This window comes from Cheilinus undulatus, linkage group 13 (genome assembly GCF_018320785.1).
Source record: "Cheilinus undulatus linkage group 13, ASM1832078v1, whole genome shotgun sequence".
Classification (NCBI taxonomy): Eukaryota; Metazoa; Chordata; class Actinopteri; order Labriformes; family Labridae; genus Cheilinus; species Cheilinus undulatus.
In genome coordinates, this window is record NC_054877.1 from 31,554,147 (window position 1) to 31,569,003 (window position 14,857).

At 40.8% G+C, this 14,857-nt stretch overlaps 2 protein-coding genes across 2 annotated transcripts; one reads left to right on the forward strand and one right to left on the reverse strand.

Moving 5' to 3' along the window:
• Window positions 1-1,776: 1,776 nt before the first annotated feature.
• On the reverse strand, window positions 1,777-5,901 carry LOC121519705 (pyroglutamyl-peptidase 1-like). The gene is made up of 5 exons (XM_041802531.1): window positions 5,762-5,901; window positions 5,190-5,242; window positions 4,868-4,984; window positions 3,388-3,620; window positions 1,777-3,210 (listed from the first exon to the last, which is right to left on the reverse strand). Exons 1-5 carry the CDS (start codon window positions 5,790-5,792, stop codon window positions 2,997-2,999), a joined length of 648 nt encoding a protein of 215 aa, XP_041658465.1. The 5' UTR covers window positions 5,793-5,901; the 3' UTR covers window positions 1,777-2,996.
• Window positions 5,902-12,951: 7,050 nt separating this feature from the next.
• Window positions 12,952-14,854, forward strand: LOC121520787 (transcription factor jun-D-like). The gene has a single exon (XM_041804405.1). It carries the CDS (start codon window positions 13,203-13,205, stop codon window positions 14,142-14,144), a length of 942 nt encoding a protein of 313 aa, XP_041660339.1. The 5' UTR covers window positions 12,952-13,202; the 3' UTR covers window positions 14,145-14,854.
• The last annotated feature ends 3 nt before the right edge of the window (window positions 14,855-14,857 follow it).

A 14,857-nucleotide genomic window follows, 5' to 3' on the forward strand; every position in this document is an offset into this window, starting at 1 on the left:
AAAGTTAATCAACTTTAAAAGAATTCATTGAAACTTCACACATGACAGCAATGGATTGTAACACGCAGGTTATAACTGCACACAAATGATGAATGTCTCAGAAAAGAACACATTTACTTTTTTTAATTCATATTTTAGGAATCCTAACAATGTCCATGTACAAGTCTTAATGAAACTATCAGGCTTTGGCTTTCATTAAAATGTGAGGACTTTAGGAACAACTGAAAACAGGAATAGGAGTGTTTTTGGACTCTGAATGTCAAAGTACACAATGTTCACAATTTTAATCACTCTCCCATCACTCTTCAAAGTTTTTGGCAGTAGAGAAGCTGCCTTTAAGGACCTTTTTCAATAGCTGACATGTATGGGTGTAACTTAGAGTGAAATGCAAAGTTATTGTTGGCTGGAGGACATCATTGTAAAAGTAAATATTTCACTAAATGCACTAAGTTTGAATAAAATCATTTTCGATACAACTGTTTCCATTCAATTTCCAACAAAAGGGAATAGGCTTATAGCTAAAGATGCACAACTTCCCATTCAGAAAAAAATAAAGTACAGGAATTATTAAAGGAAACATGCATCAAACAATCATGTCATTTTTGGCACACGATTTTCCTCATATAGCAAGAACAGGAAAAAATACCCTTCATCATTTTGGAGAGTAAATGCACACTTTTAACCCAGAAAAAATACATTCAAGCACCAGGAACCAAAAAGGAACCTTTGAGGGTAAATCGCAGAATTTTATGCCTCAGATAACGGACATGAACCCTTAGCTGTACCCTTTTCTGGCAGTATAATGTCCTTAACATGAATCCTTCATCAAACAAGAGTCTTCCTTGTGTCCAATCTTTCAAATTTTATGTCCAAAAGCTATGAACTTGTAGTTCACCTCTCAGTATGTTGAAACATCTGGCCAGCAAACTGGCAAAGGCAAACAGAAGTTTCTCATATTCAGTCTTAGAATGTGGATCAGACATCCACAGATACTGCAGTCAAATTTTGGTTTGTTAGTTTTTTACTTGATCCTGATTATTCAAAAAGCTCAGACATGGAAAACTGTAAAGATGTACCAGACCAAAACACACATGATTAACTCAGACTGACACAAGGCAAATCTATACCTACAGTGGTACTGCACTTATCACTCATTATTTTAGCATCAAACAAAACAACGGAATAGTCTCTTTACCACACATATAGCATCATCCATAATTTATGCTATCACATAAAATAATGAGATTACTATGTATGAATAATTGTTTTTGTTGAAATATTTTAACTATTGGGGTGCTTTTTGCCTTTAACGGGATAGGACAGCTGAAGATAGACAGGAGATATACAGTGCTGTGAAAAAGTATTTGCCCCCTTTTAATGTCTGTGACAGTTTCTTGGAAGTGCTGAGATTTGAACCCTGGTTTATTTTCTTCCTTGGATGTGGGACTTACCTGCTGGTTGCTTACTTAAACTCACAATTCAATGAAAAACAGTTGTAGCTGGGGTGCAGATGGCCTATTGGTTAGATCACGCCCCATGTACACGGACTGCCCAGGTTCAAGTCCGACCAGTGGCTCTTCCACATCCTTCTCCATGCTCTTATCCCTATCTGTGACTCTAACCACTGTCCTATTTCCATCTAATAAAGGCAAAAAGCCTGAAATAAATGTAAAAAGTTATTGTGTTAAAGTTTTGTTTTTCAATGTGCAAATAGTTTTATTAAAGACAACGGAAAACAATTCTGTGTACATTTTTTTTAATTGCACACAGCTGCAACTCACACAAATGACAGACACATTTAATCAAACACATTACTTAAGATTGATTGCATTTGCAATATGTTCCCTGAGATAAACAAAACAATTTTACATTTGAATCTTTCAACCTTGTTAGGATTTTATCAATTCAAATTCATCACTTACTAACAGTGCAATTACAAGACACACAATGAATGATTATTCATACACAACAACCAAATCATACAGAGAGGATTTAGGAGATGAGAGGAGTCCCTTAAACACAAAGACGGTGCAATGCATTACAAGGAAAAGGTGTCCTTTATCCCTTTTGTTTTTTTTCCACATTTACAAATACTTTTCTGTTAATACAGACTCATTAATCAGCACATGATCCCACAAGTTCATCATCGCTGTAAAGAAAACTTGTTTTCATGCTGCTATGGAAGATTAGAGTCCGAGTTGACACGACAAACAGCCACTGAGTACGTTTACATGCACAAGTTGACCATTACATGACCTCTACAGTTATGTGATTATTCAAGCCATGTAAACTGCATTATTCCATTCAGATAAGCTCACCTAGGTTTTTGCCCATTCTGTTTAACTCAATGCAAGGACACAGTTAAATCGGGTTTATTTCATTCTAACATGTCAATAGTACATTTAAGTATGCAAGCAAAAGCAGAAGAAGAGGAGGAGGAAAAAGATAGAGAAACAGCAAACATTGCAAATAGCAACAAGTGCATTATTTGTGGAATGAAGCTGAATCAAATTCTTGTTAGAAATTGCAAAATACTTAAGGAAGCACCCAAGGTCAAAGTGGGATTTAAAAGAGGTGTGGATCACATTTCTGCCTCTGGAAATCACTTAGCCTGGCTAACTCCAAAGCTAAGAAAAACACACAAGTGCGTCAGGTTGGCAATGTATTTGTGAAAAGATATCCAGCTATTAACAGAAGTTCACAAAGGTGCAAATAAATGTGCCAAATAAGGTTACTTCATTACTTGATTATTCCAGTTATTTGAATAAAATGTTCATGTGAACGTACTCATTGATGCACGCACTCCTGCACACACAAACCCACATGTGCAAAGACTTACATGGTGTCAATGATAAACAGATGTTGTATTCAGGAATCTGTTTTTAACCCCACCCCTGTAAAGCCATCAACGATTTTGAGATTCAGCACATGGCTTCTTATTGGCACTGTTGTTTCAGTTAAAAGCATCACAGAGTTCTCAGGCTGACAGTCAGTAGTTAGTCATCTTGTTGGTGTCGATGTGTGTGATTGCAGTGCTTGTGGTGTTTCAGATCTTCTTCCAGAAGTTTCAACATCTCATGAAGGACAGCCTGAAGAGCTCTGCCCAACTCCAGGCTGCTGTATGGTCTATCCAGAGGAGGCACGTGAATGAAAGCAGAGTGACCCTGGCCCAGGTGCAGAGAGGTGTAGTAGGTGTAGTCACACAGATACCTGACAGTAATGATGGAGAGTAGGGTATTGTTGTTTATCACTGAATCACTGAATTATCATTAAAATTTAAATGTGTACAATAAGAAAGTGCAGATTGAATCCAATCATTCTGTTAGAAATATCAATGCAGAGCATATATGTGTGAATATTTCCACATGTATTCATGAAAGCTCTTACCTTCCAGCATCCTTGGACACAGAGAAAGTGACTCCCACTCCTGAGTCATTGGCCCTCTTACAGATTGTCTCCATGTCCAGCACTGAGTGAATGCAGTCTGGACCTTCTTCCATGCAGCATTCTGAAGCTGGGCTGAAGCAGCAGTTGTCCAGACGTTTGTAGCCTTTATTGTGTCCACACTGCTCCAGAGTGACGGTGGTGGCTAACCCTGAAACACCGACATGGACCACCAACTGCTCGTAGGAACACAAAAGATATCAGAGGAAGAGGTTTGACAAGGATTTTTTTATTTACTCACGGATTGTTGTAAATGTTCATGTGTCATATCAAACAAAAAAAAGGGCTGTGTACTGGTTAGAAACTGGCAATATGATACCATGGTTAAGATTATTAGAATTCAAAATACTGCAAACTTAGTAAAAATAAGATTTCAGTACTAAAGTGTCTTTCCTGATGTGTTGTATTGATGTTTTTTTCTTTTCTGCATTTCTCACAGCATCATTGACTATTTTTTGTACGACTTGAGAAGGCGTAAACCATTAACTTTGCTAGGATATTAAAAAAAAAGTTTTGCATGTAAACTATGCATTAAATATGAATCATGTTTTAGTCACATGAAGCATTTTTACAACATAAAAATATTACAGTACTAGAGTCCTTCAGTAATTCCCCTACACATAAATGTTGGGATTCATTGATAATCACAGTTCATGGAACTGAAGCAAACTTATGAATGACAACACATTTTGTTTAAATATCCCTTTTTCCTTTTTAAAAAGCAAAATATCCCTTTTTCCTTTTTAAAATTAATATAAGTAAGATTTTTAATTTCTGTAGCAACTAATAAGAAATGCGTTGCATGATTGTGGGGTGGCTGTGGGTCAATGGTAGTGTCAGTCGTCTCTCAACAGGAGACTGGGGGTCCGATCCCCTAACTTCTGCAGCCACATGTCAAGTCAAGGTTTATTTGTACAGACCATCTAAAACAACCACAGCTGACCAAAGTGCTATACAGGTTTAAAACACTATTTTAAAAGATATCATAAAATAAACAATAAAAGCATGACAAACGACTTATTAAAACATAATAAAACACTATGATTTCCTTCTGTTGAAATGCTAAACATTTAACCATGATTTTACATCTTTACGACAGTTTTGTAAGACTTTTAAAGAATTATTATTAGGTTTTATAGGTAGATAGACTTAACGGTCACCAGCAAAAAAAAAAAAAAGAAAGATAAATAATGTTTTTAATAAATGGACCCAAAGGAAAACCTATTCAAGAAAGAGAGAATGGATGTCAAAGCATCGTTGGACAAAACACTTGAACCCCAAATTGCTCCCACTATGTTAACTGCTGTGTATAAAGCACTGAGTATTCATTTAACTAGAAAGTCACTGGACAAGCTCAAGTCTGTTACCCTTCTTAGTAATATGTTCACTGTGTAAAATAAATGCTATGTATTTTCCTAGATACCTGTGGCTGGTGCTCTCTCCAGAGCGATGGTAGTAGCTTCTGAACAGCCTGGTATTCAACGGGGACCTCACACACGTGAAGGTCCACTGCTTCTCCCAAACCTAATTTCTCCAGCTCCTACAAGCATGGACAGAAACAGACACATACAGGCCTTATTACTTATACAAGTTGATAATAAACAATAACAGAGCAGCTGAGGGGGAAATTGAATAAGAAACACAAACTACAAAATGCATGATTGTTTGTGCCACCTGAACGCCATGAGAATTCCAGCACTGAACTGGCACTTTAGTAAAAAGTGGACAACAGGATTAGTGATTACCTGCACAGCCACCCAGCTGGAGTTCACAGCATGCTCACCAAAAGGCTCAAACCCTGCACAGAAGAGGGGGACACAGAAAATCAGTCAGACATGATAGACAGTGCAGAAGAGAACATCATGAGCCAGTAAGGATGCTTATCTGTCAAAGAGAGAGCAGTGATAAGAATGCATGTAAAAAAGCGACTTTTAATTCGGAGTTTAAAGGTTGCATGAAGTTAAACATTAATGATGTAAGCAGCACATGATACTCAGAGCAGACTCTATGCGATTTCTCACTCAACTGAGCGGATCAGGAGCTTTAAGCTACAAAAACAGCATAAATCAGGTGTTATTTAACCTCTTAATGGTGCACTTGTATATCTAAATAAGCCCGCAAAATCTGACAGAATGAGCCCGGTGATTTTACAGATTTAAATTCTCATCAAAAAATATGAAATACGGGTTAGACCAACTGGCAGGTGAGACGCACAAGACAGCTGCAAGCTGTAACAACACTGTAGTGAAAATATGCATTCAATAATGTAAGCACCATTCTTCTCTCTCCAGTCCTCCAGCTGATTCAAACCTCTCACCTGTTACGATCACTTTCTTCTTACTGGCCATTCTCCTCCACTGTCCGGACAGAAACTGTCATAGGTTTAAATTAAAGAGGAATCAAAAATCACAAACAAGAATCCCAGGATTGCCTCATAGGATTGTCTGCGCTAGTGCAGCGTCTTCTTCTGGAATAAAGCTGAAAGGAAATTAAACAACAGAACCGAATGGATCATACTGCCATCTGCTGCCCGGGCATGCTTCCAACAGCAGCTCTTCATCCTACAATAAAGGGTTGGCAGTTCAAGAGAAGACTCAGAGATTCGTATTTTTAAAAAAGGAAAAGAACTTAAAAGTATTGACTCAAAAATGGGTTGTAGAGGTGTTTTCAGAGAGCTGCAGATGTGTGCCTAGGGAAAAAAATATATACAGCAAAAGTCTACGATATACTGAAGCCCTAAGCAGACATGATATATCATAAATAATCCATCTTGCTTTGATAACAGGTAAACTTTGGTTGTTTGCTCACGACATGTCTTTGTCAGAATGAAGTTAAGGTTACAGCCGAGCGGCAACCTCCGGTCCTGAAACATAAAGCCAATGCAGAAGTGCAAAAAATTGCAATACAGCAAGTGTCCACTTGAGGCTGGCTGCAGAAACACCGTAAGTCCAGCTTGGACACATGTTAAAAAGTTGTTTTTTACACAAGAAATAAACTGGTTTACAGCCTGGTTCAAAAAACAAACGTGTCTCATTAGCTAATGTCTTCATGTCCTCTCACTCTATGGGGGGTGAATTTTTTGTACTACAATCATTTAGATTATATTTAGGAAAAACCTCACTGCGGACTGATTGGTGCGTCTCATTTGTTTGACAGCTCGACAGGCAGAAGCTCATTCTGTCACAATAATACCCAACTGCAGCCCCAGATACCGTACAAACCACGACCCCTACAAAACATGCCCACTTGTGCTATTTGCGTAGTTTAAGGTTAACTTAGATTAGTTTAGATAGGCCTTAATTAGGTTTAGGTTAGGTTTAGCATTTTAATTTCCACTGGTTAGATTTAGGGGTAGCTCATTGGGATAGGTGTATATTTTAGTTAATTATCTTCCTGGGGTTAGGTTTAGCATTTAAATTCCACAGGTTAGGGTTAGAATTAATTTATTGTATGGATCGATGGGGTGTTTTGTTGGGGGCGTGTTTTGTACAGAGCATGGTTTGTAACGGCTGCGGCTGCAGCTACACCCTTCTCTTCTGTCAACTAGAGTGCTAGCTAGCTAGCTGACAGGAAGTCGAGTTAGTAGGCAGGCTGTTAGGTTGATATGGAAGTTGCGTGGACTGGCTTCAAGAGCTGTTTGAGTCCGCCTATTGTAAGCAGACGGCTTATGTCACACAGGTTTGTCCAGTTCTTTCTACAGTCTATGGTTACAGCATAAGTCATTATAGCTAAGTTAGCTTTAGCAACATGAGCTTTAGTAAAAGTGGCTAAAGCAAATGCAGACACTAAGGCAGCTAAAGCTAATGGTGCTAAAGATGACATAGCTACGTACGTGTTAATTCTGGTAGCTCTTTGAAATTTAAACTTAGTCTTTAGATAAAAATGCTCATTAATTTTAGTCACCTTTTAGACATTTTATTACCTTTATACTTTAAGTCCAGTTTTAGACAATGAAAACTCCTTAAAAGATCCATACATTTTAGTCTTTCCTTTTAGTCAAGGTATCTATTCTTTTTGCACTAATTTAATCAAACAAAATGTAAAATTAAACATGTAAAACACTCAAATCAATGCACTATCTATTCTTAAATTGATTGAAGTCTTTTTTTTTGACAAAAACTAAACTCTCTTAATGTCTGAGAGTTTCATCCTCAAAGATCTTTTTTAGCTAGTCTTAGCCTTGACTTCTTCATGGAAAAACGGTGGTCAACAACCATTTTCATCATTGATTTCTCATTAGAGACCCAGATCTTGTTCCTCAAAGTCTAAGAGTCCTTCAGGTACTTTTTTGCAGACTCCAGAGGGCTTTCAAGTGTTTTTCACTGAGGAGAGACTCCCGTCTAGCCATCCTGCAATAATGCTTCTCTTCATCTTAGGCCCAAATTCTAACATTTCTCATTAAATACATATGAGTGGTTGAACATTTTAGGAACTCTGGGTTGTGATTTCTCAATAAGGAGGCGATGGTGGGTCCTGAGGCTGGACCAGAGGAGAACCACTGATTTAAACAATGTGTAAAACTGAAACCAAACATCTGCTCTGCATTCACAGATTAAATATTAAGGAAGAGAAAAAAGAATTTCCCCTCAATCAAAGCATACTGCTGAGACTTCCCATGTATGACCAGCTGCTTCAGTGGTTTTACTGGGCAGCTCCCAGGTGTGAATGTGTGCAGTGTAGAAGCATGAGTGTGACCCAGGGCATAGCTGAAAGCACACAGACTCTGTTAGCTTCTCCCAAGAGAGTCTCAGTCAAAGGGCACTTCTCTAAGACTGAAATTTTACACTACCTCTCACATGCTCCATTACCTGAGTTTAAAGCATTAAAGAGTTTGTTTACATACAGGCAGAGCCATTCTAACATCACCTCACAGGAACTTTTTTTTTTTATTTTATTTTTCAGTGAGCTCTCACTCTCTGGCGTCCACACCCTCATCTTAAAAAATGACTCACACATTCTGGACACTGCACCCTGTGTGGCTCCAAACTGGCACACTGGAGATAATATGCTCCTCATAGGGTGGAGGTTTTTTATTTTCTTGGAAGAAAAGGTAGCGCCTCCACGGTTACAGACTGCACACTCATTCCTGCCTCCACAAACACACACACTGTAACACCTCCTACACAACCTGCACTGCAGTCGCTAACAGCTCCGTCTCCTCCCTCAACCCATTCACCTCACTCTCGCTCTCGGTCTGTCTCGCCTGCGTCATGCGCTATGTCAGTGTTGCCATGGAAACTAACGATGCCCTCTCTTCTGTGTGGTGCTGATGCAGACAGTGTGCTGACGTCATGGCTGTGTATGGGAGGAATAACAATACTCTACTGTAGCTTACACCACAGGACCACACTGTATGCTTGGCTGTAGGCTGACTACTGTGTTAGTCCCATTAATGATTCTATTATCTGACCTTTTTTAATTGAATTTTATCCTATTTTATTGTATTCCATTTAAATTGTCCCTCTGTTCTAGAATACTCCATCATTGTCTGTATTGGGCTCTCTATTCTCCTTTTTTCTATTCTGTTTTTCCATCATGTCGATGGGCAGCGTTTAGATGTTTTTTGGATGTGTTTGGATGTTGCCTGTTGTACAGTAATCCCTACTGGGATTTCTTGTTTCTTATGGACTGTTGTTGTTTTTGATGTTAATCACTTTGCACCATAAGTGAAGTTATTCACAGAGTTAGTCAGGTCCCACTTGTGCAACGAAGGGGCTATCAAAAACCCTATCTGTCTTTTGATTCTCACATCTGTTATGCACCTTTTAGAGAAACTTCACTTTGCTGCAGGAGCTTGACAGCATACCTGCTCATCTAAACACAGTGTTTAGTGAAAGTTGCATGTCTGGTATGCCATGTTATTAACAGATTTATGGAAAAGGCATTTGGCCAGATGGGATGAAGTGGTTAACCACAATATGCTACTCCGACTAGAGCAGTGGTCCCCAAACTTTTCGGTATATTTATTACAATAATGGATAAAATATGCCCTCTAAATCATTTCAATTTTTCTTTTGTATTTTGGCAAGCATCCCGCGACCCCTCCTTAGTTTCTTGCAACCTCCAGGGGTCCCAACCACTACTTTGAGAACCACTGCACCAGAGTAAATTGTTTTACTGTGTGTATGGCTCTATTTACCACGGTGGAGGCAGCCATTACCCACGGCTTTCAGTCCAAGCAAACCCAACTCTGTATGGTTTGATTTTGAAAGTAAGATCACTCACTCAGTCACTCAGTCAGTCAGTCAGTCAGACACAGACAGAGCCATCTGTAGAGTGGACCTCAGTGGTCAGCCAAAATGTAACACTTAAACTGACACTCAAAAGAGAAGACACATACACACACTTTTCTAGTGTTAAATTTAACAAACTCAGTGTTTATTTTACTCTGCCAGTTTAGCTGTGTGGTGTCCACACTGACCAGAGTGCCTCTGAAATTTCATTGACCAACCCAAAGGACTTGACAGTGATTGGCTATTTGCCTTTTTAGCTATTAATCCCCCACACAAGCCAACATTGTTGGCCAATGGGCTGCACAGGCCAGGGCATCAAGTGGAAGCCTCTCTTCTCCAGGTAATATAAAGGATGTCTCATGTGTTGACATGGTGGGTGGGAGCTAGCTGGAGTTGGCGTGGGACTAATCAGATGAAAAGGGAGGTTCAAACTCAGGCACTGTCCTTGCATCATGTGGCAGATTAGATAGCTCTGGCATTGTGACTACCTGGAGTTTATATGAACAGACGCTGGGTCTGGTGATAGTGGTGATTCTGTAGCAACTAAGGGTCATATTATGTAACTTATCAGTAGCAATAGAGGGATAGAGCTGAGATAAGGGGCTTCCTCACTTTCATTATAGGGCACATGTACAGTTGCAAGAAAAGGCATGTGAACCCTTTGGGATTTCTTGGATTTCTGCATAAATTGATCATAAAATGTGTTCTGATCTTCATCTAAGTCACAACAATAGACAAACACAGTCTGCTTAAACTAATACCACACAAAAATGAAATTTTTTCATGTTTTTATTGAACAAAACATGTAAACATTCACAGTGCAGGGTGGGAAAAAGTATGTGAACCTTTGAATTTAATAACTGGTTGACCCTCCTTTGGCAGCAATAACCTCAACCAAACGTTTCCTGTAGTTGCAAATCAGACTTGCACAACGGTCAGGAGGGGTTTTGGACATTTCCTCTTTACAAAACTGTTTCAGTTCAGCAATATTATCGGGATGTCTGGTGTAAGTCGCTCTCTTGAGGTCATGCCACAGCCTCTCATTGGGGTTGAGGTCAGGACTCTGACTGGACCACTCCAGAAGGTGTATTATTTTCTTCTGTTGAAGCCATTCTGTTGTTGATTTACTTCTATGCTTTGGGTCGTTGTCCTGTTGCATCACCCATCCTCTGTTGAGCTTCAGTTGGCGAACAGATGGTCTTAAGTTTTCCTGCAAAATGTTTTGAGAAACTTGTGAATTCATTTTTCCGTCAATGAAAGCAATCCGTCCAGGCCCTGAGGCAGCAACACAGCCCCAAACCATGATGGCCCCTCCACCATATTTCACAGTTGGGATGAGGTTTTGATGTTGGTGTGCTGTGCCTTTTTTTCTCCACACATAGCATTGTGTGTTCCTTCCAAACAACTCAGTTTTGGTTTCATCTGTCAACAGAATATTTTGCCAGTGGTGCTGTGGAACATCCAAGTGCTCTTTTGCAAACTTCAAACATGCAGCAATGGGTTTTTTTGGACAGCAGTGGCTTCCTCCGTGGTGTCCTCCCATGAACTCCATTCTTGTTTAATGTTTTACTTATTGTAGATTTGTCAACACAAATGTTTGCATGTGCTAGAGAGTTCTGTAAGTCTTTAGCTGACACTCTAGGATTCTTCTTCACCTCATTGAGCATTCTGCGCTGTTCTTGCAGTTGTCTTTACAGGACGACCACACCTAGGGAGAGTAGCAACAGTGCTGAACTTTCTCCATTTGTAGACGGTCTGTCTTACCGTGGACACATGAACATCAAGGCTTTTAGAGATACTTTTTTAACCCTTTCCAGCTTCATGCAAGTCAACAATTCTTGATTGTAGGTCTTCTGAGAGTTCTTTTGTGCCAGGCATGGTTCACGTCAGGCAATACTTCTTGAGAACAGCAAACTCAAAACTGGTGTGTGTTTTTTATAGGGCAGCGCAGCTTTAACCAACACATCCAATCTCATCACATTGATTGGACTCCAGGTTGGCTGACTCCTGGCTCCAATTAGCTCTTGGAGGAGTCATTAGCCTAGGAGTTCACATACTTTCACATGGTTCACATGGTTTGTTCAATAAAAACATGAAAACATATCTTTTTTGTGCGGTATTAGTTTAAGCATCACATCTATTGTTGTGACTTAGATAAAGATCAGAACACATTTTATGACCAATTTATGCAGAAATCCAAGAAATCCCAAAGGGTTCACATACTTTTTCTTGCAACTGTATCTTGTGTTTATTACAGATCGATTCTATTGAAATTCTATGATGCTATCATGTTAAACTATTTCATAATATTTCTCTGTGGCAGTCAATAGTGTTAGTCGTTAATGCCATTTTATAATAAATCTATTAATTTCACCCTATTTTACCCTGATTCAGCAGTACACCCTTCCATTTATAAAATCAAAGGTTGTATGCCCAGCCTGTGTCTACATTGTTGGACACTTTCCTCTGAACATTCTTGTTTTGAAGTGCATAACTGTAATGGCTGTAACCATTAAAACCATAAAAGTACACAGTGTTTGTGTTTCAGTGGCAGACATTTCATTATGTTAACCTTTCCACATGCTCCTTTCAATCTCAGAAAAACACATGGTTTCCTCATTCGACTGTCACTTTTTCCTTCCCTTTTCTAGTTTTCACTCAATTTCCCCCAAAACACTTTCAGAACTCTTTGAAACACCTCATTTCTAGTGTTGTGTCAGTGTTGAATGTGGTCATAGATGTTCAGGGAGCTGGAAGGAGAGGGGCTGCTGTGGTAAGGGACCCCAGGAATTCAATCGAATCCATTTTAACTTAAATACGTGATTTAAAGCCAAATCAGGGCTCTGTTTGCATTCTTCACTCTGTTCTTTTCATCCTAATTGATCTAATCCAAGTTTAGTTTGTCAGGGCTCTGTAAAGGCTTTTCAAATGGTGAAAGACTATAGTAATATGTGCAGATGTGTTTAAGCTGTTACAATGTAGACGCTTTAAAAGAACCACCTCAGTCTGAGTTAAGGAGTGTTTTCTGTTCAGCCTGTTCCTCCTTTCCTCGGCCCTCGCCTCTCACACCTTCCCCGCCCAGTCTCTGCTCTCTTCTGGCGACCCTGAGCTTTTTTATGCTATGACATCAAACCACAATGCATTGCACTGTTTGTAGTTTACCTAGAGTCTCCATGGCAATAAAGACCGGTTCGGCCCCTTATTCAAATTGAACCGGAAACCAACGTCATTTTGGGCCAATCTGCGCGCTCTGGAGTGACATAATGGAATTTTTAGGGCTAGAAAGCAAGCGAGGTCTGGCGCTGCGCATAGCAGTCGTGCCATCGGGAAAAGACAATCTCATCCGCGCGCTGGAGGGACACATCAGAGCCCCTCAGGCAGAACAGCTCAAGCGTTCGTCTGATAAAGTGAAAGGAAACAGGATTATATGGGCGTTAGAAACAGCTGATTTCCTCGTGTTTGGATGTTACTGCTTGATATTGTTCGATGCGTAACGCTCAGCGCTCCCTCATGTGAGGGTGTAGAATGGAAACAAGCCTCTACCAAGACACCGTGAACACTCCAAGGGGCTCCAGCATCTACACCCAGAGCACGATGATGAAGAAGGAGATTAATCTCAACCTAGATGAGCAGAACCCCGAGCTCAAATCCAACCCTCTCCGAGACACGGACGGACTTCTAAACTCTCCGGACTTGGGACTCTTGAAACTCACCTCCCCGGACTTGGAGCGCCTTATCATCCAGTCAAACGGTCTGGTCACCTCCTCCAGCAGCAACCCGGCCTCCCAGTTCCTGTACCCGAAGTCGGCCAGTGACGAGCAGGAATTCGCAGAGGGCTTCGTGAAGGCGTTGGAGGATCTCCACAAGCAGAACCAGCTGAGCGAGGCGGGGTGCGTCTCCGTGGACAGACTGGAGCTGCTAGGATCGTCAAACGCGGTCGGCTCCTCGGGGCTCCAGACATCAGACCTCCCCGTTTACACCACTCTCAACGGGTATGCCGCCAGCCCGCTCGGAGCCACCACCATCAACTACGCCACGGACACCATCCCCTTCCCGCCGCCTCCGTCTCATCTAGCCGGCGCGCAGCAACAGGCGGCGGCTGCGGCTGCGCTGTCACGACTCCAGGCTGCCGGCGGCGCGTTGAAGGACGAACCGCAGACCGTGCCTGACATGCAGAGCTTCGGGGAGAGCCCCCCTCTGTCTCCCATCGACATGGACAACCAGGAGCGCATCAAGGCGGAGAGGAAAAAGCTGCGGAACAGAATAGCCGCCTCCAAATGCCGCAAAAGAAAACTGGAGCGGATCTCTCGGCTGGAGGACAAGGTCAAGAGTCTGAAAACGCAGAACACCGAGCTGGCGTCCACAGCCAGCGTCCTCAGGGAGCAAGTGGCCCAACTGAAGCAAAAGGTGATGAACCATGTCAGCAGTGGGTGCCAGCTTTTACCAAACCAGGTCCAAGCTTACTAAATCCAGCAGTAGCCTACAGGATGTATTTACAGCTTTAAATCTGCTCCGAGGATGAGGCCTGTGCTTTGAGGAACATTTGTGCCCTGTAATCCTTATCACAGACTCTGATATGAGGACACTTAATGAACCAAGGAGATAACGCCTGTAACTCAAAGACTTCACTAGACACAGGCCTTAATGAGAGCAAAGTGTACTGGAAATCAGCAGCAGGTATTTATGCTGCAGCCTACTCTGATCATTCATGAAAATGTGGCAGTGTTTTGCAGCAAACAGACTCATTTGTTGCTTTGAAGCCATGTAGCAAACAGCTATCCACTGGACTCTTTGTGCAGGATAGCAGTGTGTGTGTAAGCTGGACAATCTCAACCTAAGAGTGCAACCAAACACCAGGGTGTCACCAAGTGCTGTCATCCACAGTGTAATATAATGCCTTACTTGTTTACAAGCACTTCGCTATGACAAATATATATTTTATTTACTGAAACATTTCTTATTTTACACATGGTCTTACTTCTTGTATTTGTTTTTTGCTAAATTGAAAAGTGCATGTCTCGTCGCTTTAGTGTACAGTAATCTTGTATCTCTCTTCATGTTTGCTGCTGTATAGTTGCCACTTCCATGAATGTATGTGTACGTGCTCAACTCTTATGTATCCATGTGTAATGGACTTACAAGTCTACCTGACATTTATTAAATTCACTACATTACTAAAC

Coding starts and splice junctions, on each gene's coding strand:
- LOC121520787 (XM_041804405.1), top strand. CDS start 13,203: ATGGAAACAAGCCTCTACCAAGACACCGTGAACACTCCAAGGGGCTCC.
- LOC121519705 (XM_041802531.1), bottom strand. CDS start 5,792: ATGGCCAGTAAGAAGAAAGTGATCGTAACAG. Junction 5,243..5,761: donor GAAGAAAGTGATCGTAACAG/GTGAGAGGTTTG, acceptor TCTTCTGTGCAG/GGTTTGAGCCTTTTGGTGAG. Junction 3,211..3,387: donor GTGTCCAAGGATGCTGGAAG/GTAAGAGCTTTC, acceptor CATTACTGTCAG/GTATCTGTGTGACTACACCT.